General features: G+C 42.3%; 1 protein-coding gene across 7 annotated transcripts in view; it reads left to right on the forward strand.

The window, feature by feature from the left end:
- Positions 1–21,952, forward strand: part of OSBPL10 (oxysterol binding protein like 10) — a 377,433-nt gene that overhangs the window by 106,597 nt on the left and 248,884 nt on the right. Inside the window, exon 2 of one of the 7 annotated variants that reach the window (XM_033405467.2) lies at positions 2,462–2,562. The exons of the other annotated variants lie outside the window; for them this stretch is intronic. Within the exon in view, the coding sequence (XP_033261358.1) occupies positions 2,513–2,562 (50 nt within the window). The 5' untranslated portion in view covers positions 2,462–2,512. The remainder of the gene's footprint in view (positions 1–2,461; positions 2,563–21,952) is intronic. 7 annotated transcript variants of the gene reach the window in all.

Here is a 21,952-nt window from a genome sequence, read left to right on the forward strand (position 1 = left end):
TTTATAATCACTTTTAAACCTACAACTTATAAATTCTGTTATCTAGAATTATGGTGATGCTTGTTTTAAAATTACCTGTGAAACATTTGTTGAATAAAGAAGGCAACGGGGGGGGGGGGCTTCCCTGGTGGCACAGTGGTTAAGAATCCGCCTGCCAATGCAGGGGACACAGGTTCGATCCCTGGTCCGGGAAGATCCCATATGCCGTGGAGCAACAAAGCCCGTGTGCCACAACTACTGAGCCTGCGTGCCTAGAGCCCATGCTCCACAACGAGAGAAGCCACCAAAATGAGAAGCCTGTGCACCGCAAAGAAGAGTAGCCCCCACTCGCCGCAACTAGAGAAAGCCTGTACGTAGCAACGAAGACCCAACACAGCCAAAAATAAATAAATAAGATAAATAAATTTATTTAAAAAAAAAAAGGCAAAGTGAATGTGCCTTGGGAGTTTTGTGTGACGATGGGCCAGCTTCTGGGAGCAGGTCTGGGCATGTCTGGTGGCCTTGACTGCAGGACTGTAGATGAAGACTTTGGACAGGAAGTGGTTCAGATATTTTCTCCCATTCCTTTGGCTGCCTTTCCACTCTGTTGATTGTGTCCTTTGATGCACAAAAGCTTTAAAATTGGATGTTGTCCCATTTGTCTGTTTTTGCTTTTGTTGCCTGTGCTTTTGGTGTCATATTCAAGAAATCACTGCCAAGTCCAATGTCATGAAGCTTTTCTCCTATGTCATCTTCTGGAGTTTTATAGTTTTAGGTCTTATGTTTAGATATTTAATCTAATTTTGAGTTAATTTTTGCATATTGTAAGATACGGGCCTAGCTTCATTCTTTTGCATGTGGATATCCAATTTTCCCAACACCATTTGTTGAAGAGACTCTCCTTTTCCTACTGAGTAATTTTGACACCTTTGTTAAAGATCATATGATCATATACAGAACGATATACTGTATGGGCTCTCTGTTCTACTTCATTGATCCACTTTCTTTGTGCCAGCACCACACTGTTTTGATTACTATAGCTTTGTAATATGTTTTGAAATCAGAAGTGCAAGTCCTTCAACTTTGTTTTTCTTTTTCAAAATTATTTGGCTATTCGGGGTCCCTCGAGAGTCCATATGAATTTTAGGATGAATTTTCTGTTTCTGCAAAAACTGCCACTGAGGGCTTCCCTGGTGGCGCAGTGGTTGGGAGTCCGCCTGCTGATGCGGGGGACACGGGTTTGTGTCCCGGTCTGGGAGGATCCCACATGCTGCGGAGCAGCTGGGCCTGTGAGCCGTGGCTGCTGAGCCTGCGCGTCCGGAGCCTGTGCTCCGCGGCGGGAGAGGCCACAGCAGTGAGAGGCCTGCGTACCGCAAAAAAAACCCCAAAAAACTGCCGCTGAGATTTTGCTAGGGATTGCATTGAATCTGTAGATCCCTTTGGGTAGTATGGACATCTTTTTATTTATTTTTTATTTTTTGATTGTGCCATGTGTTAGGTGCAGCGTGCGGGATCTTCGTTGAGGCATGTGGGATCTTTCGTTGCAGTGCAGGTGTGTGGGCTTCAGTAGTTGTGGCATGCAGGCTCAGTAGTTGTGGCTCGTGGGCTCTAGAGCGCAGGCTTAGTAGTTGTGGCACATGGGCTTAGTTGCTTCACGGCATGTGAGATCCTCCCAGACCAGAGCTCGAACCCGTGTCCCCTGCATTGGCAGGTGGATTCCTAACCACTGTGCTGTGAGGGAAGCCCTAGGGGTTTCTTTATTTAGGAAATATTTATTTTTTGGCTGTGTTGGGTCTTAGTTGTGGCACGCAGGATCTTTCGTAGTGGCGCGCGGGCTTTTCATTGCAGTGCGCGGGCTTCTCTCTAGTTGTGGTGCGCGGGCTCATTAGTTGTGGTGCACGGGCTCTCTAGTCGTGGTGTGCCAGCTTAGTAGTTGTGGTGCTTGGGCTCCAGAGTGCGTGGGTTCTGTAGCTATGGCACACGGGCTCAGTTGCCCTGTGGCATGTGGGATCTTAGTTCCCCGACCAGGGATTGAACTGGCGTCCCCTGCATTGTAAGGTGGATTCTTAACCACTGAACCACCAGGGAAGTCCCTCTTTAGGAGTTTCTATACATGTCATTTGCAGAGATAATTTTATTTCTTCCATTCCAGTTTGGACGCCTTTTATTTCTTTGTCTTGCCTAATTGCTCTGGCTAGGACTTCTAATACTATATTGAATAGATATGGTGAGAGTGGGCATCCTTGCTTTGTTCCTAATCTTAGAGGAAAAGCTTTCTGTCTTTTGCTATTGAGTATGATGTTAGCTGTGGACTTTTCATAAATGGCCTTTATTTTGCTGAGGTAGCTTCCTTCTGTTCCCAGTTTGTTGAGTGTTTTTTATTTTGAAAGGGTCTGCTACCTGCTTTTGTAAATAAAGTGTTACTGAAACACAGTCATGCCCATTTGTTTACATACTGCCTATGTCTGTTTTCACTCTACAGTGACAAAGTTGAATAGTTGCTGCAGAGACCTTGAGGCCAGCAAAGACTGAAATGGTTACTGTCTGGCCCTTTTCTGATTGCTGCTTTCAACTATTAATGTGGTAGGTTACACTGATTGCTTTTTGAATTTTGAAGCAGCCTTGCTATCCTGGGATAAACCTCACTTGGTTATGGTGTATTATTCTTTATTTATGTTGCTGGATGCAATTTGCTGATATTTTGTTCAGGACTCTTGCATCTATGTTTATGAAAGATATTTGTAGTTTTCTATTACCGTCTTTGTCTGGTTTTGGTATCAGGGTAATGCTGGCCTTAAAATGAGTTGGGAAGTATCCTTCTTGTTATATTTTCTGGAAGAAATTGTGTAGAGTTGGTGTTATTTCTTCTTTAAATATTTGGTAGAAATCACCAGGGAAACCATCTGGCCTGGAGATTTCTTTTTTGGAAGGGTTTTTAACTACAGATTCAATTTAAAAATAGTTGTAAAGCTATTCAGATTATCTGTTTCATCTTGGGTATGTTTTGGTAGTAAATGCTGTTTGAGGAATTGGTCCATTTCTTATAAATTGTTGAATTTATAGGGTGTATAGAGTTGCTTGTATTATTCCCTAATTATCCTTTCAATATCTTGAAGCCTATAGTGATATTCCCTTTTTCCTTTTCCTGTTATTGGTAATTTGTGTCTTTGACAGTCTTGCTAGAGATTTATCAATTTATTGATCTTACTAAGAGCCAGCTTTTTGTTTCACTGGTGGTCTTTACTGTTTTCTATTTTTAATTTTTTTTTACTTCTGCTCTAATCTTTTTAATTCTTTCCTTCTGCTATTTATGTTTAGTTTCTTCTTTTTTTAGTTTCTTAAAGTAGAAGCTTAAATTATTTCATCTTTTCTAATGTAAATATTTAATGCTATAAGTTTCCCTTGAAGCACTGCTTTAGTTGCCTTCACAAATTTTGATATGTAGTATTTTAATTTTAGTTCAGTTCAAAGTATTTTCTAGTTTCCCTTGAGTCTTTCTCTTTGACTCATGGATTATTTAGAAGTGTGTTAATTTCCAAGGGTTTGAAGATTTTCCTGTTATCTTTCTGTTATTCATTTCTAGTTTAATTTCATTATGGTCAGAGAACATACTTTGTATCATTTCAGTTTTTAAATTTTTTTATGGGTTGTTTTATGACCTTGGTTATGTTCTATCTTGGTGAATGTTCCATATATACTTGAAAATAATATGTATTCTTTTTTTTTTTTTTTTGGCGGTACGCGGGCCTCTCACTGTTGTGGCCTGTCCCGCCGCGGAGCACAGGCTCCGGACGTGCAGGCTCAGCGGCCACGGCCCACGGGCCTAGCCACTCCGCGGCACGTGGGATCCTCCCGGACCGGGGCACGAACCCGCGTCCCCTGCATCAGCAGGCGGACTCCCAACCACTGCGCCACCAGGGAAGCCCTATGTATTCTTTGTCATTGGGAGAATTGTTCTGTAAATGTCAATTAAATCCAGTTCTTGTTGATATTTTTCAGTTCTTCTATATCCTGATTGATTTTAAAAAATCTTTAGTTTATAATTTTAGAGCTGTGTTCTAGAAAGAAAGCACAACCCCTGCTTACGTCATATGTATTCAAAATTTCCCCTGAATTTGTGTTCTTTCACAGACTTATTTGTATATTTCCTTTTCCTGAATATCACCTGCATAAAGTCACGAGAACTTGATACTTGCTCATATTTTTGGAAAGCACACAAACATTACAGGGCAGGGTGCTGTTAATCTCTTTTTATGAGGTCCTCTCCCTGACTGTCTGGCACTTGCCATTATTTTAGGTGAATATCTAAAAAATCAGTTTTGGAGCCACCTGGAGATACTTTTTTTTTTTTTTTTTTGGCCTTGGGGCATGTGGGATCTTAGTTCCCTGACCAGGGATTGAACCCATGTACCCTGCAGTGGAAGGGCAGAGTCCTAACCACTGGACCGCCAGGGAAGTCCCTGGAGATACTTTTTCAGACAATTTAGGGGACTCCAATTCAGGCTTAATGTAAATATATTGGGTTCAACCCCGCAAGCCTCGTGGCACAGCCAGAAAAAGAAAATGTATGTATGTATATACATGCATTGGTTCTAATGTGTGGATGAATGGCCTCCCAAGAGGTTCTGAGACCACAGCTCCCCTGTTAAGACTGCTAAGTAGACTGAGTCACCAGGGAGACATCTGTGGAAGGAACCTTTAGACAATCCAGGTTCATCCATCCCCTTTACAAGAGGGGGATTTTCCTTTATTCCCCTAAGACTTCCATTCCGCTTTGAATATGCAGTCTTCTGTAGTACTTTGAGCCTGTTATGGGGCCGGGGTAGACCCTAGACCACATCTGTAGAAGAGGGGCCGTTAGAGCTTTGATCCTTCGGCTCTGAGGATCCCGGGCTGGACTGGGGTCCTGTCTCACACAGGTAACACCTTGATCTCTCTCCTTTTTCTCCCCACCCTAGCTTGTGAATGGCCTTAGACAATACATTCTAAATGGGGGTGATAAAAAATGGTTCCTGGGGTGGTGGTGGTGAAAATGTCTCACTTTTTAATGTATAAAGTGCAGATATAGGTAGAGTACATGAATAGATGAACAGTCTATCTCTTGTATTAATTTCATTGGAGGGATGCTTAAGGAAATTTGTCTGAAAAGGCTCCCTAGGAAACTGGTGATGATAAAAAAGGTTGAGAAATACTGCTTTAAATTGTAGTGCTGAGAGGCGCCAAGCAGAAGGGCTACTGGGCTTTGAACAGTTTCTAATTGGGGGGGGAGGGTGATGCTTCAGAATTTTATTACAAGAAAATATTTTTATCCAGAGATTTTCAGTGACTAAAACGAAAGGAAAATAGAATTAAGTCATATCACGAATTCAGGTTAAATGTGAGGTGGTTGTTAAGAGCTTTGTTAAGTAACACAGGGAGAAGTTATAAAATAGGGAGAATTTCCTTCTGCCTGGAGTCCTTTAAGAAAGGTCTTGTGGGAAGTAAACCAGGTCTCCTGGAGGGCTGTCAGTCCATTGGGTGGCTGAGGAAGGAGCCTTCAAATCAGTATTTTAAAACCTGGGTACCGGGCTTCCCTGGTGGCACAGTGGTTGAGAGTCCGCCTGCCGATGCAGGGCACACGGGTTCGTGCCCCGGTCCGGGAAGATCCCACATGCCACGGAGCGGCTGTGCCCGTGAGCCATGGCTGCTGAGCCTGCCCGTCCAGAGCCTGTGCTCCGCAATGGGAGGGGCCACATCAGTAAGAGGCCCGCGTACCGCAAAAAAAAATAAAAGAAACAACCTGGGTACCACCGCTTTTCCCATTGTTTGGACAATTGGCAACTTTTGAGTATGGGCTATGTATTAGGTAATACTATTGAATCAATGTTAACTGCCAGAAACTGATAATTGTACTGTGGTTAAATAAGTGAAGGTTCTTATTCTTGGAAAATACATAATGAAGTGTTTAGGAATAAAAGGAGATGTCTGTGCCTCACAGTGGTTCCAGAACACCTGTCTATAAGGAGAAAGGGAGAGGGAAGGGGAGGAGGAGGCAGCTGGCTGGGTGTGGATGGAGGGGAGGAAAGCAAGGGGCAGGGCAGGAGAAGGGAGGAAGGGAGCCAGAGCCAGGATAAAGCAGATACCAGAACATCAGTAACTGTTAAATATGGGTTCAACAATAAAGGAGTTCTCTGTAATATTCTTGCAACTCTTCTGTAAGTTTGAATCATTTCAGAGTATAAAGAAAAAGAAATAAAAAGGAAAGAAGAAAACACATGGCTCCCTTGAGACATACAAGTCATACTGTGTCCTGTAATATTATTTGATTTGATGGTTTATTTTTTTAATTTTAACTTTTTAATTGAAGTATAGTACATTTACAGTGTTGTCTTAGTTTCTGCTGTACAGCAAAGTGATTCAGTTATACATATATATACATTCTTTTTCATATGCTTTTCTGTTATGGTTTATCACAGGATATTGAATATAGTTCCCTGTGCTATACAGTAGGACCTTGTTGTTTATCCATTCTATATATAATAGTTTGCATCTGCTAATCCCAAACTCCCAATTCATCCCTTCCCCGCCCACCCGTAATGTTATTTGAAATCAACAAATCAATGAAATAGTTTGACTGAAGGCAGGATCCAGGAGAGCAGGTGTTGCCCTAAGTCCTGGCGCAGTGCCGGGCTGTAGTCGGCTCTCAGTAAATATTTGTTAGAATGGATGGAATCGGAGTAGCAGTGATTTCAGAGAAGGCCTTGCAGGTTTGGGGGTGTTTCCCCAGACACACCTCTCTGTGCCTCTGTGGTCTTTGAGATCACCAAATGACAAATTTTGTCTCAGGGACCTTGCATTAACGACTAGTGTAATGGAAGAGACTGAAACCCTAATTTTAGACTTCTTCCTGGTAAAGCATATGTGGCACCCAGCAGAGCATTTGTGACATTCTTCCTGTATTAGTTCCCGTTTAAAAAGTATGGAATCTCCAGAAAACTGTGTTTAGGTGGAAGCTAAAGTTCCTTTTACTATGGTAAAATATACTTAACATAAACTGTACCATTTTAACCATTTTGAAGGACACAGTTCAGTGGCATTAAGTATACTCACACTGTTGGGAAGCCATCACCATTCTCCGTCTCTAGAACGTTTTCATCCTCCTAAAGAGAAACTCTGTATCCATTATGCAATAACTTTTTTTTATTATTATTTGCTTAGCAAACCATTTATTCTACAGAATTATAATCGTTACCTTTAGTGACAGTTGGCTACGGGACCCCAAATCTCAAATTGGTGGCACCAGAATTAGAGAACTTACTTTAATTAATTATCTTGAAAGGAAACACAAATTTAACAGGAACATCTACTGCTAGTTTACACAAATTAACTTTCCCTAAAGATTATGACATACATAGGAGGGGCAATAGAGGGTAGGGGATTAAGAGGTTATAAACTATTATGTATAAAATAAGCTACAGGGATATGTTGTACAACACGGGGAATAGCCAGTATTTTATAATAACTATAAATAGAGTATAACATTTAAAAATTGTGAATCACTATATTGTACACCTGTAACTTATGTAATATTGTACATCAACTATATTGCAATAAAAAGTTTTTAAAAGATTATAACATACACTATAATATATACTGTTTAAAGTGAAATGTGGGACTTCCCTGGTGGCACAGAGGTTAAGAATCTGCCTGCCAATGCAGGGGACACGGGTTTGAGTCATGGGCTGGGAAGGTCCCGCATACCGCGGAGCAACTAAGCCTGTGCGCCACAACTACTGAGCCTGTGCTCTAGAGCCCGCGTGCCACGACTACTGAGCCCGCTCACCTAGAGCCCGCGCACCGCAAGGAAGAGTAGCCCCCGCTTGCCGCAACTAAAGAAAGCCTGCGTGCAGCAACAAAGACCCAACGCAACCAAAAATAAATAATAAATTAATTTAAAAAAATAAAGTGAAAAGTAAGATTTCTAGGGCTTTTAAAAATACTTCTTAAAATTAACCTTATGGTGGAATAATTAACAGACAAAGGTACCTGTTTTCAGTGTATAGTTCAGTGACTTTTGTGTCTTTTTTTAATACAAAAGAGGGGGGTCATTCTCTGTTTTAATGACTTAGTTTTCTAGTTGTAAAGGTATTATTTCATGTTCCTTATAAAAAACTTGGAAAATTCAGAAAAGGCTACAGAGAAAACAAAAAACATTAATAATGATCTCTATCTCTCTTTAAAAATAGACTCTTTTTAGAGCAGTTTTAGGCTCATAGCAAAATTGAGTGGAACTACAGAGTTCCCATGTACCCCCTGTGCATGCCCCCAGCCTCTCGTATTATGTTTTAAATTATAAAGTGGAGAGTTGCTAGCCTTCTGAGTTTTCCGGGGTCACTTTTCTCCCGGAGCCTCCCTGGCACTTGGGTTCTCCTACACCTTGTTTGGTGGCTCGTGACAAAGTTGTGCCAAGAACGCAGCCATGGGCTTCGTGTTTGCCTGGTAGGTCTTCAGTATTTGATGGTTGAGCCAACAAGGGATTGGCACAGCTTCAGATTTCGGTTTGTTATAGACTTGCTTAGAAGTATTCTTTTTGGGGTGAGTTCTACACAGAGGCTCTAAAACAGCTCTGGCAAATAAAAAATACAGCTCTGGCTTCGTGATGAGACATTAACAGAAGGAGGCATCTGGGTATTTATGAGCTATGGCATGCGCGCGCGCGCACACGTGTGTGTGTGTGTGTGTGTGTGTGTGTGTGTGTGTGTATGACACGTGACTGATGCCCTTGAAAGGGGGAGAGAGGTGGTCATGCAGTCTCTTGTGGCAGTTTCCAGGAAGTCAGGAAGGTTCAGAGCCACTCATTTGGTTTCTGAGCCGATGAAAAGGGAGACAGAGCTGCAAAAGGAACTCCCATTCTCACTCAGAACTGGATAGTTTTAAGCTGTGGGGGAGCATTATGTACACTAGCTTGCAACCTTCTGGTGTCCATTCTAGCCTTGCTGTCTCATTTAGGTCAATTGGATCTGAGTTAGAAATTTGACCAGACAACAGAATATTTAAACTGGTTTCCCCTGTTGCACCTCATTTCCATAGTCTCTATAATCCGAATCGATGCAAATGCTCTTGTTATCCTGAATGTGCATGCAGGGTTCTGATTTGTTTAATTTTACATCATGTTAATAGACCCACAGACATAGAAAACAAAGTTATGGTTACCAAAGGGGAAAGTGTAGGGAGGGATAAATTAGGAGTTTGGGATTAACAGATACACATTTTTATACATAAAATAGATAACCAACAAGGACCTACTGTAGAGCACAGGGAACTATATTCAATATCTTGTAATAAACTATAATGGAAAAGAATCTGAAAAAGAATGTATATGTATATAGACATATACATATATATAAGAATCACTTTGGTGCACCCCTGAAACTAACACAACATTGTAAATTTTACTGTAATAAAAGTGGAAAAAAATATTTACTTCACGTTGTTGAACTTGGTGAGTGCAGCTGAGGGTCTGAATGACAAGTGGGGTGTGGCTGGTGCCAGCCTTACTTTACGTGGTACCTCTGGCATCCTGGGCCACAGGGGAAGGGTGCTTTAGTTAGGTTGATAAAACCCAAAAACAAGTTCAGGAAGGGACCTCCGGGACTTCCCTGGCGTTCCAGTGGTTAAGACTCTGCACTTCCATTGTAGGGGGCGCTGGTTGGAGAACTAAGATCCCACTTGCTGTGGTGGGGCGCTGCTCCTGCCCTGAAAAAGTTAAAAAAAAGGGGCTTCCCTGCTGGCGCAGTGGTTGAGAGTCCGCCTGCCGATGCAGGGGACACGGGTTCGTGCCCCAGCCCGGGAAGATCCCACATGCTGCGGAGCGGCATGTCTGGGCCCGTGAGCCATGGCCGCTGGGTCTGCGCGTCCGGAGCCTGTGTTCCGCAATGGGAGAGGCCACAACAGTGAGAGGCCCGCATACCGCAAAAAAAAAAAAAAAAAAAAAAAGTTAAAAAAAAGGAAGGGACCTCCGAGGTTCCCCGTTTGCCCTGGGTCTTGAGCTGTTTGTTGCTCGTGGAAGCTTTTTTGTACGTAGTTTTTTAAACATTCAGCATGGCACTAAGATGGCCCTCTCTGTGCCAGGGAGTTTGGAAGAACCATTTTACAACAGAATACATCAGACCCCAGGAGGGAGAGTTTTATATTTCTTAACTGCTAGGAAACTTTTTCATTCTCAGCATTGGAGAGAACTTGATTGTAAGTAACCCTATGACCACATGTTACAACTCAGGAATAATCCTGACGTTTTACCTCTATTCTTTTTCTGGAAGCATTTTCCAAAATAAATAAAAATTGCTTAACAGTAAAAGGCAGGGGTAGGCTGACATTTTCCTTCTCAGGAAATTATTCCGGGACCCCGAAGGCCCTCAGATGAACTTGCCCTCATCTCACAGGTAAGGAAACAGCCCCAAAGAGATGATATTTAATTCAAAGTTATACTCTGACTTTGTGGCAGAGTCAGAACAAGAAACTGGATCTCTGCTCCTCAGGCAATTTTGGAAAAACTCCAGAAGAGTGATGCTAAATACGGTCTTTCTGCCCTGTGGTTTTGTTATACAGCAAAGAATACCCACTGGTTTCTCATTATCTGGCCAGTGCCCTGAGATTCATTCCACATTTTAGTTTATAAGCTGTTTTGAGTGATGGAGAAGCATTTCAAAACGTGCAGAGAGCTATTTTTGAACCCTGTGTTCCTGGGGTATTAGAAGATCGTGTTGGGGATATCTTATCTCTGAGTCTGATGCTAATTTCCTCTAATATATTGCAAAGAATAAGTCACTTTTTTTTTTTGGCCGTAGGGTTTGTGGGATCTTAGTTCTCCAACCAGGGATTGAACCTGGGCCCTTGGCAGTGAAAGTGCGGAGTCCTAACCACTGGACCACCTGTGATTCCCTATATCGCAAAGAGAACTGTTTCTTTTTAACTTTTAATTAACGAATTAATTAATGAATTCATTTTTGGCTGCGTTGGGTCTTCATTGCTGCACGCGGGCTTTTCTCTAGTTGAGGCAAGCGGGGGCTACTCTTTGTTGTGCAGTCTTCTCATTGCAGTGGCTGCTCATTGCGGAGCACCGACTTTAGGTGCGCAGGCTTCAGTAGTTGTGACACATGGGCTCAGTAGTTGTAGCTTGCGGGCTTTAGAGCGCAGGCTCAGTAGTTGTGGCGCACGGACTTAGTTGCTCCACAGCATATGGGATCTTCCCGGACCAGGGCTCGAACCTGTGTTCTCTTCATTGACAGGCGGATTCTTAAGCACTGTGCCATCAGGGAAGTCCAGAACTAGGTTTAGTAGTAGCTTTCTGTAGCCGATGTTGCTTTTATTTTATTTTCCAAATTATGAATAAAGAACCAGTCTTTAGGACTGCTTTGAATCTGTCAGTAGATAGTGCACTGTTTCTGGAGATGATGAAATAGAAGATGCACTTCTGAATTCTGGAAGGTACCTAGCTAAATCTGATTAGGTTGCATTAAACATTTGAGACTTCCCTGGGGACTGATGTTTCCTAGCAGGTCTTAGGACAGAGCATTCTTTAGTTGCTTGGCAGTGGCTCTGGCCTGGACCTTGGCATGTTGGAAGATGTGGCATGTTTGTTTTTCTTGCACACTCCTCCATTCTTGAAGAACTGCTCTTTTGGACCACACCCTGGCTCCCTAGAGATGGTGTTTGACCTTTGGGGGACACTTCCCATGGTGCACTAGTGAGCTTTCCATGTGCTGCAGTGGCTCTTCCTCTGGTTAGGTATAGGGGTTGGCAAACTTTCTGTAAAGGGTCAGATAGTAAGTAATTTCAACTCTGCTGTTGTAGCATGAAAGCAGCCATGGACGGTATGTAAACAAACAGACATGGCTGTGTTCCAAGAAAACGTTATTTACAAAAAACAAGTGGTGGGCTGCGTTTGGCCCATAGGCCATTGTTTGCTTATCTCTGGTTTAGCAGCTTTTTGGAAAACAAGGCTGAAGCACCCTCGGCTTCTGTGGGTGACGGAGGAGAGAATCCACTACTTGGGACATAAACATCTCAGTTGAGATTTAGTATCTGTGGTGAGGAAGATGCTTTTGTATTATTTTTCAATAACTTCTCAGTTATTATAACAAAAAAGGCTTCTTCTGGGAAAAATTTTCCCTTAATCTCACTGCTCTTGGGATCATACAACTGTATCTTCACTTTTGTACCTTTCTTTTGAGTCCTGTCATTTTGTACTTTTACTTTTGCAAAGCCTTGATGTGTGCGCCTACCAGTTGGTTTTATTCAAGAGCCAAATGCACCTGCGTATCTGACAGGTGTTAGTACATTGAGATCTAGTAAAGCCTGAAAGGTATAAATGAGTTTTGGTGGAGAAGATCTTTTAAGGACTGATTTGTGAGGAGCAGTGTCATTTTCTGCTTTTTGACTTTTTCGATAAAAGAGTTATAATTCACTATCTACTTAAGCCCTGAGCAGTAGCCAGAGGAGCAGTGTCATTTTCTGCTTTTTGACTTTTGCGATAAAAGAGTTATAATTCACTCTCTACGTAAGCCCTGAGCAGTAGCCAGAGGGCCAGCTATTGGAAGAAATCAGGCCAGGACTACAGTGAATCAGGTAAATGGCTATTCAGTGCCAAAGTCACACTGTCGCTCTAAGTTAACTCCCCAGGTTTCATGGCGGCATGAGCCTTCCTGCACCTTTGCCAATGGCCGCAGAGGCTAGACCACAGCAGATTAAAAATTTTTTCTTTCTTCTTGGTCGGTGCACACACAATTAACCAAGAAACAAATGACCACACTTCAATCTCACACTATATGAAGTGACTCTGAAGGTGTATTTTCCCCAACAGGAATTCCCAAATATATGTATCTCCAAGAATGGCAAGAGTCCTTTTTACAACAGTGCTACCATCGCTCAAATTATTTTGAAAGCTACTTTTTTGGAATTGCCTTCAGAACAAGTACAAGCCACCGCAGAAAAGAAGTCTGCCCGCTTTGTGGTCTGACCTCATTTTTGACTAAAAATCGCTCTGACTTGCTTTCTGCTGTTTCCCAATCTCATAACCATGCTCAGAGCAGATGGATTTGTCTCAATGGACCTAAAGGTTATGGGTAATGACAATAAGCCAGGAGCCTCTGAGGGTCTTTCATTGGAGGGAACAAAAATATTTATTTCTGTGTAAGTTGTGGTAGTTAAAAAGCAGTCATGCCTTTGTACATCATTAGGCTGTTCTCAAATCACCATGCCAACATGACTTTTGAATGAGATTATTCTTACCTGAAGTGGCCTCCAAGAATGACCTGCTTTATTCCAAATCCTAGTCTAGGGTGTGAGGCAGAGGTCCTTGAAAGGCCCTCATTTTTTATGTGCTCTCTTGTTGCTGTTACCTTGGATATTTGAAAGGCTGTTCTAGGTTTGCTGTTCTGGGAGACCGTGTGTATATTCCTAGAAGCTGACAGACTGTAATATGTTCTCCCTGTTCCTCTTGTCCTCTCCTGCCCTCCCTCCAACATGGAAAGTGGGAAGCTTACGTCCTGTACTAGGGAGTTTTGTTGTCTGGCAGGCCGTTGTGTAGGCTCGTAACTTGGGAGACTGTCTCGGAGCTGCTCAGAAGCAGAGTTAGGATCTTCGTTGCAGACAGTAGATTCCTTCTAAGCCATCTAAGCAGCAGGCGATTTATTAGACAGGTTTAATTAGACAGTATTTCTGGGAGAACCAAGCTTCAACACGTTCAGCAATGACACAGCTTGTCTCCAACCAAATCGCAACCATAACATGGTTCTAATTCACTCCCACCCCAGTACCTGTGACAGTAGAGGCAGAACACTAAACCCTCTGCACAGCTGCTCCAAGACATCAAACACGCCTCCCACTGTCCTGTCTTGCTGCAAGTTCTGACCTCCCAGCCTGTGGCTGCTGCCTCCTGTTGTTCCCCTCTGCATTTGAAATCTTGCGTGGGTGCATCTGCCTGTAAGAATCTAGCTGCAAGAGAGTCGGTGAAGGGAGCATCTAGCTTTCTCACCTCTGCAGAGCAGGAAGGCAGGTGGGCTTGAAGACTGTTGGATAGTGCTGAACTTTGCAATATTTGTGACCAGGGTGTTTGTATAGATGTGATGACTAAAACTCTGGTGGGTAGATAGATTCTTGAAGTGCAAAGAACAGAGGGAGAAGGACTGAGTGTGGGAGACTCCGGGGCTATTGGGAGAATTCAGTGACTGGGATTCAGTGCAGCTGTCAGTGCTGTTACAACTGTGTGGCAGGTGGCACTACTGTGTAGGAGTGGTTTCCTGCCATGCCTGTGCCCTTGGCACGGTCCTGACCTTGGGAAGAGGGAAGAAGTGCTGGGCTCATGGTGCTCTTTCCTATGTAGCCCTGGGGTTTCGTGGCTGGCAGAACCAGTTTCAGTTTCCAGCCTGATGACCACAGGTAAGTTATTACGCCATTCTGAGTTTTAGTCGGCTTATCTATAAAATGATGATATGCTTATCATGCAGGGAGCTTGTGATGGTAAAATCAGATAACAGGTGACTCTCTAACGCACATCTCTGATGTATGGTGGTTGCCCAATAAATGACTGCTATCATGCTCAACTTTGCCCTCTTTCTCTTTTCCTTTTGTCAGAGCAGGTCACAGCTGCCTTAAACCCCAGTGGGTACAGTAGCTTCTGTGCTTTTTCTTAGCAGTTAGCTTACCTACCCCCCACCCCCCGTATGGCTAACTTTCCCCTTGCTCCCTGAACATTTTATTGTGAAAAATTTCAAGCATACAGGAAAGTTGGTAGAGTTGTATAGGGAGCACACATATATCTATCATCTGGACTCTACAATGAACATTTCATTATACCTGCTTTATTACATAGCTTTCCATCTATCCATCTGTCAACCCATTTCCTTCCTCCCTCCCTCCCTCCCTTCCTTCCTTCCTTCCCCCACCCACATGGCTTTCAGGATCCTAGTTCCCCGACCAGGGATTGAACCCGGGCCCTGGCGGTGAAAGCGCTGAGTCCTAAACCACTGGACTGCCAGGGAATTTCCCATTTTATTTCTTTATACATTTCAAAGTAGATCACCAATATCAGTACACTTCCTTGTAAACATTTTATCCTATCATTAACGATCTGTTTGCAGTTTTTTTCTCTTGATGTAAAATTTCACAATGAAATGCATGAATCTTAAGTGTGTGTTTGCTGAGTTTTGACAACTGCATGCACCTATTACCCAAAGCCATGTCAAGGTATAGAACATCACCACCTTCCCAGAGTTCCCTCATGCCCCTGCCCCTCCCATCACAGGCAGCCACCACCCTGATTTTCTCCCACTATAGATGAGTTTTACCTAGTCTAGCATTTCATATAAATGGAACCAGACAGAATGTACTAGTTACTTACTGCCTGGCTTCCTTTAGTTAGCCTAACGCATTGGGACTCGTCTGTGTCGTCATGTCTTATCAGGCACTGATTCCCTCTCATTGCTGAGATGGCAGCTTTAAAATCATTGCTGCGAAGAAGGAAGAGCCATGAGCCTTCCTCATGGAACTTGGAGGTGGTTTCTCCTTTTCCTTTCCAGTTGGATGGCATCAATGCACAAAGGCTCTTTGTAGCCGATTAGAGTTAAAGGGGTGCAGAGGCCGTTTGGCTCAGTCTCTCTGAGTCTCAGCATCTGGGCCAGGGCGCCCTTTCTCGGATCTGTTTCCCTCCCCTCTCCAGGAATACTGTTAGTGGAGGTTTATGTGCAGGAGGAGTGAGAGGGCCAGTGGATGGGCACCTTTGACATTTAATTGTCTTAGGGTTAAAAAGGATGGATCCAGCCTTCTTCTAATGATTTTTGTTGTTGAGGATTTCGTTATGCTGAGTACGTGCTGGAAATATAGGACCAGTCGGCCGCAACAGCTGGAGTTGGAAACAAATTGCTATTTAGCTTTTCTGTTAACGAATTAACCAGAACCTGAAGCTGCTAAATTCTCTGATAGAAAAAGGAGTCACTTTCTTGCCTCCTCTCCCCAATATCTTCCTCCCCCCCGTTCCCTTTCTTTCTTCCTTCCTCCCTTCTCCTCCATCTCTCTGTCTCTGTCACACACACACACACACACACACACACACACACACACACACACACGAGACACACACCCCTTTTGAGCATATTTACATTTAGTGACTTACATGAAAGTTTAGGTAGATCATTTTTGAAGGTGATTGAGATGTTCGAGGGGCAGAAGGAAGAGGGTGGGAAGAGAATGGCACGGCTTGATGACAGGGCGGCGGTGCCCACTCTCCAGGGACAGGTTATTAAGTAATGTGACAAGTGTTGGACCCAGCAAGCCTCCGTATGTGCTGCTTCTTTCCTTGTTCTCTCATTTGCAGAGGCTCTGGAACCTACCTGCACAGAAGTACCGGGAATTATTACAGAATACTTCCCACTCTGGACCAGTTGAACCAGAATGTGGGCCCCTTCCCCCCCACCGTTCAGTGTGCACCCACAGTTTAATATCACTTTGGGACCCATTTTCACATACATTATCGCCGCTAATCCAATCATTCAAGGCAGGCAGGTTTTAGTAAGATCTTATTATTTTAGCTGAGCCAGCTGATGTTGAAGTGGATGTTCGAACAGAGGGCAGTCTGATTGCAGTGGGCACATTCTCCCCATTACCCCGTGTCCCCCCGATCCCTTTATGTGGATGGTTGTTCATTCATTTGTTGCTCACCATCTGCCACGTGTGGGTGGAAGGTCATTGGTGGATCCCTCCCTCTGGGAGTAATGGGCAGGGAAGGAGATCCCGGACCGTGGCGTGGAGTCTCAGGGCACAGGGGGAGCACGGTGGAGGGGCACCAGTTCTGGATGTGGTAGGCAAAGAACTCTTTCTGGAGGAAACACCACCTACTTAGGACGTGGAGTTGTGAGAGAGCTCTGAAGCTTAGAGCCAAAAAGAAAAGAAGAACCAGGAGCTGGTTACTTTATCACTTTTACCATGAAACACTCAATCCACCCATCGTGTAGTAAGGCGTGGTTTCTTCCTTGCTCCAGCATCCTCTTTGCATTTGAAAAATAAAAGAAAATGCTTTATCATAGGTTTTCTTTAAATTGCACATTTCATTGAATTTTAAAGGATTTTTTTTTTGTCTGTTCAATATAACATGTTAAGAAGATGTAAAAAAAAATTGTGACTTTAGAGCTAAGAAATCCTGAGCAAATAGTGCTTATGTCCTACCACTCCTGGAAGGCATAGGTGTTCTGTAAGAAGAGTAGAATCATATGAATTATTTCTAATTTCTTTTCTTCCTGGTGGAAACCGTATAGTATAGACTAGTGTTAAAAGCCTCAGCTCTTAACATTAAATAAAAGCCCAGGGGCTTCCCTGGTGGCGCAGTGGTTGAGGGTCCGCCTGCCGATGCAGGGGACACGGGTTCGTGCCCTGGTCTGGGAAGATCCCACATGCCGCGGAGCGGCTGGGCCCGTGAGCCATGGCCGCTGGGCCTGCGCATCCGGAGCCTGTGCTCCGCAGCAGGAGAGGCTGCAACAGTGAGAGGCCCGCGTACCAAAAAAAAAAAAAAAAGCCCAGCTTTGTCACTTTCATTTAAATGTATGTATGAAAGTTACTCTACCTTTCTAAACCTCAGTTTCCTCATCAGTAAAACGGGAATAATAATACCACATATAATCTAAAAAATCACTTATTTATTGTTTGTTTCCATTTTGTAATTTTATACTGTGATGAAATGAATAGGTGACTATTTTTTATCTTTTTTTAAAAATTGAGTTATAGTTGATTTACAGTGTTGTGTTAGTTTCAGATGTACAGCACAGTGATTTAGTCATACATCTATCTATCTATCTATCTATTCTTTTCCAGATTCTTTTCCGTTATAAGTTATTATGAAATATTGAATATAATTCCCTGTGCTATACAGTAGGTCCTTGTTGTTTATCTGTGTTATATATAGTATTGTATATATGCTAATTCCAAATTTCTTATTTATCCCTCCTCCCCACCTTTCCCCTTTGGTAACCGTAAGTTTGTTTTCTATGTCTGTGAGTCTGTTTTTGTTTTATAAGTAAGTTCATTTGTATCATTTTTTAGATTCCCCATATAAGTGATATCATATATTTGTCTTTCTCTGTCTTATTTACTTCACTCAGTATGATAATCTCTAGGTCCATCCATGTTGCTGCAGATGGCATTATTTCATTCTTTTTTATGGCTGAATAGTATTCCATTGTATATAGGTACCACTTCTTTATCCATTCATCTGTCAATGGACATTTAGGTTGTTTCCATATCTTGGGTATTGTAAATAGTGCTTCTGTGAACATTGGGGTGCATGTATCTTTTTTTTTTTTTTTTTGTGGTACGTGGGCCTCTCACTGTTGTGGCCTCTCCCGTTGTGGAGCATAGGCTCTGGACGCGCAGGATCAGCAGCCATGGCTCACGGGCCCAGCCGCTCCGTGGCACGTGGGATCTTTTCGGACTGGGGCACGAACTCGTGTCCACTGCATCGGCAGGCGGACTCTCAACCACTGCGCCACCAGGGAAGCCCTGCATGTATCTTTTTGAATTATAATAGTTTTCTCCAGATATATGCCCAAGAGTGGGATTGCTGGATCATATGGTAGCTCTATTTTTAGTTTTTTAAGGAACCTCCATTCTGTTCTCCATAGTGGCTGTACCAATTTACTATTTTTTCTAGCTTTTAAAAATGTAATATTTGGTTTATACAAAAGAGTATATGTAAGTATATGTTATATATATATATAAGTATATGTCATAGAGTAATAAGAACACGAACAGGTGTGAGTTCACTGCTCAATCAAGGAAGGATCATGTAACCACTAGAAGCTCACCTACGCATGCGTTCTCCAACTCCTACACCTCCCCCCTTTCAGGTTACCATTAATTCTTGGGTTTTGATTCATCATTGTTTAAAAAATATTTTATTTATTTATTTATTTGTCTGCACCAGGTCTTAGTTGCACCACGTGGGATCTAGTTCCCTGACCAGGGATTGAACCAGGGCCACCTGCGCTGGGAGCGTGGAGTCTTAGCCACTGGACCACCAGGGAAGTCCCTTGATTCATCGTTGCTTTGTCTTTTTATAAATAATAATATAAATTATTTTTATAATATTTATTTAAATAATTTATCATTTAGTTTTGTTTGTTTTCAGTTTTATATATTTAAAAAGTATGTTGTGGGGACTTCCCTGGCAGTGAAGTTTTTCCAATGCAGGGGGCCCGGGTTCAATCCCTGGTCAGGGAACTAGATCCCACATGCATGCAGCAACTGAGTTCGCATGCCACAGCTAAGGAGCCTGCGAGCTGCAACTAAGGAGCCCGACTGCTGCAACTAAGACCCAGCACAACCAAATAAATAAATAAATATATATATATATATTTTAAAAAGTATGTTGTATGTAGTCTTCTGTAGTTGTTGTTTTCACTCATTATGGTTCCACAATTGATCCCTGTTATTGTGTTTAACTGTGGTGCATTCTTAGAACACTCCTTTGTGCGAATTACTTACCTGGTGGTAGGGGTTTAGATAGTTCCATTTTTGCTCCCAGGAGCACTGTTGCCACTGTGCACACATGTGTGTGTGTGTCTCCCAGTGCACGCGGTCGAGAATTTCTCTGTGATGTACGTGCAGGAATGGGATTTGGGGGTTTTAGAGTATCTGGACTCTCAATTTTATAAGATGATGCTAACTTGTTTCCTAAAGTAGGTGTACCAGTTTAATGCCTGCCAGTGGAGTATAAGCGTCTGTCATTCTACATCTTTTTCAGTGTTTGTCATTGTTAGACATTAATTTTTTAAAAAAAACTAAATTGAAGTATACTTGATTTACAATGTTGTGTCAGTACATATATATATCCTTTTTCATATTCTTTTCTGTTATGGTTTATTACAGGATATTGAGTATAGTTGCTTGTGCTATATACAGTAGGACCTTGAGCTTATCTATTTTTATATATAGTAGTTTTTATCTGCTAATCCCAAACTCCTAATTTATCCCTTCCCCCTCCCTTTCCCCTTTGGTAACCATAGTTTGTTTTCTATGTTTGTGATTAGACTTCTTAATTTTGCTAAGCTACTGGGTATAAATAGTATCTCCTTGGTGTGTTAACTTGGGTATCCATGATTCTCAGAAAGAGAGCAGCTCTTCATTTGTTTAAGGGTCATTTTTTCTTCCTCTTTTGTGAAATTCCAGCCTGTGTCTTTTGCTCAGTTATCTAGTAGGTTATTTATGTTTTTCACATTGGTTTATGAGTTGTTTATATATTCTGAATACTTATCCTTTGTTGGATGTATGTGTTACACATATCTTTTCTTAATTGATAGCTTGTCTTTTAACTTCGTGATGCTTTTTCTGGAAAACAAATTTTTATTATTTTTTGTATTATCTTTATTATGCTTCCCAACACTGACAGCTGCTCCCTTCACTGACAGAAACAGCCATCTCCCCTGGCAGGCTCATCTCAGATGCCTGGGAAGCCAACACAAGCAAACATAAGTAGAGTTTCCTGCAGAGACCTACTTTTAAAAAATTGCTGATTCTCAGATCACTGCATCAACCCACAGCACAACTGACAACTCAAATCTTTCACTGAGAGTAGCTCCCAGCTCTGACCCAAACCCCGTCAATCCACAGATAGTGACCTTAGGTCAAGAGGTTCTTAATTTTATTTATTTTATTTTTTATTTTTTGGCGGTACGCGGGCCTCTCACTGCTGTGGCCTCTCCCGTTGTGGAGCACAGGCTCTGGACGCGCAGGCTCAGCGGCCATGGCTCACGGGCCCAGCCGCTCCGCAGCATGTGGGATCTTCCCGGACCGGGGCACGAACCCGTGTGCCCTGCATCGGCAGGTGGACTCTCAACCACTGCGCCACCAGGGAAGCCCCTAGAGGTTCTTAATTTTAATGTGACAGGGTTTCTATATGTTCTTTTCTGGTTAGCTAGAAAGATATTCTTTTTTTTTAAAATTGAAGTATAGTTGATTTATAATATTGTGTTAATTTCTGCTGTACATCAGAGTGACTCAGCTATACATATATATTATTTTACATATTTTTTCCACTGTGGTTCATTACAACATATTGAATATAGTTCCCTGTGCTATGTAATAGGACCTTGTTGTTCATCTATCCTATATATAATAGTTTGCATCTGCTAATCCCAAATTCCCAATCCAACCCTCCTCCACTCCCCCTCCACAAGTCTGTTCTCTGTGTCTGTGAGTCTGTTTTTGTTTCATATATAAGTTCATTTCTGTCATATTTTAGATTCCACATATAAGTCATGTCCTATGTTATTTGTCTTTCTCTGTCTGACTTACTTCACTTACTGTCGTCATCTCTAGGTCCGTGTAGCTGCAAATAACATTATTTCATTCTTTTTTTATGTCTGAGTAATATTCCATTGTATATATTTACCACATCTTCTTTATCCATTCATCTGTTGTTGGACATTTAGGTTGTTTCCATGTCTTGGCTATTGTGAATAGTGCTGCTATGAACATAGGGGGTGCATGTATCTTTTCGAATTGTAGTTTTGTCCAGATATATGCCCAGGAGTGGGCTTGTTGGATCATACAGTAGCTCTATTTTTAGTTTTTTGAGGAACCTCCATACGTTCTCCATAGTGGCTGCACCAATTTACATTCCTACCAACAGTGTAGGAGGGTTCCCTTTAGAAAGATATTCTTTATTTTCTGCTGAAAGTTTCAGAAGTTTACCGTTCTCAGTTAAGTCTTTACTCTGTCTGGACTTTTGTGTCTGTGGTGTGAGGTAGGGATCCAATATCCTTTATTGTTTCCTGCACTGTACATTGTTTTCCTGAGAATGGAGAGTAATGTAAATACCCCAGCTCCTTACACAGTTCTGGGCACATGCAAGGTGCACTGTAAGCGTAATTTGTTGCTATTTTAACTTTCAGTCAACTTTTTTTTCTGTTGATTGGTGCATTTCTTCATGAAATCATTAACGTGTACA

This window comes from Orcinus orca, chromosome 10 (assembly GCF_937001465.1).
Source record: "Orcinus orca chromosome 10, mOrcOrc1.1, whole genome shotgun sequence".
NCBI classification, from domain to species: Eukaryota; Metazoa; Chordata; class Mammalia; order Artiodactyla; family Delphinidae; genus Orcinus; species Orcinus orca.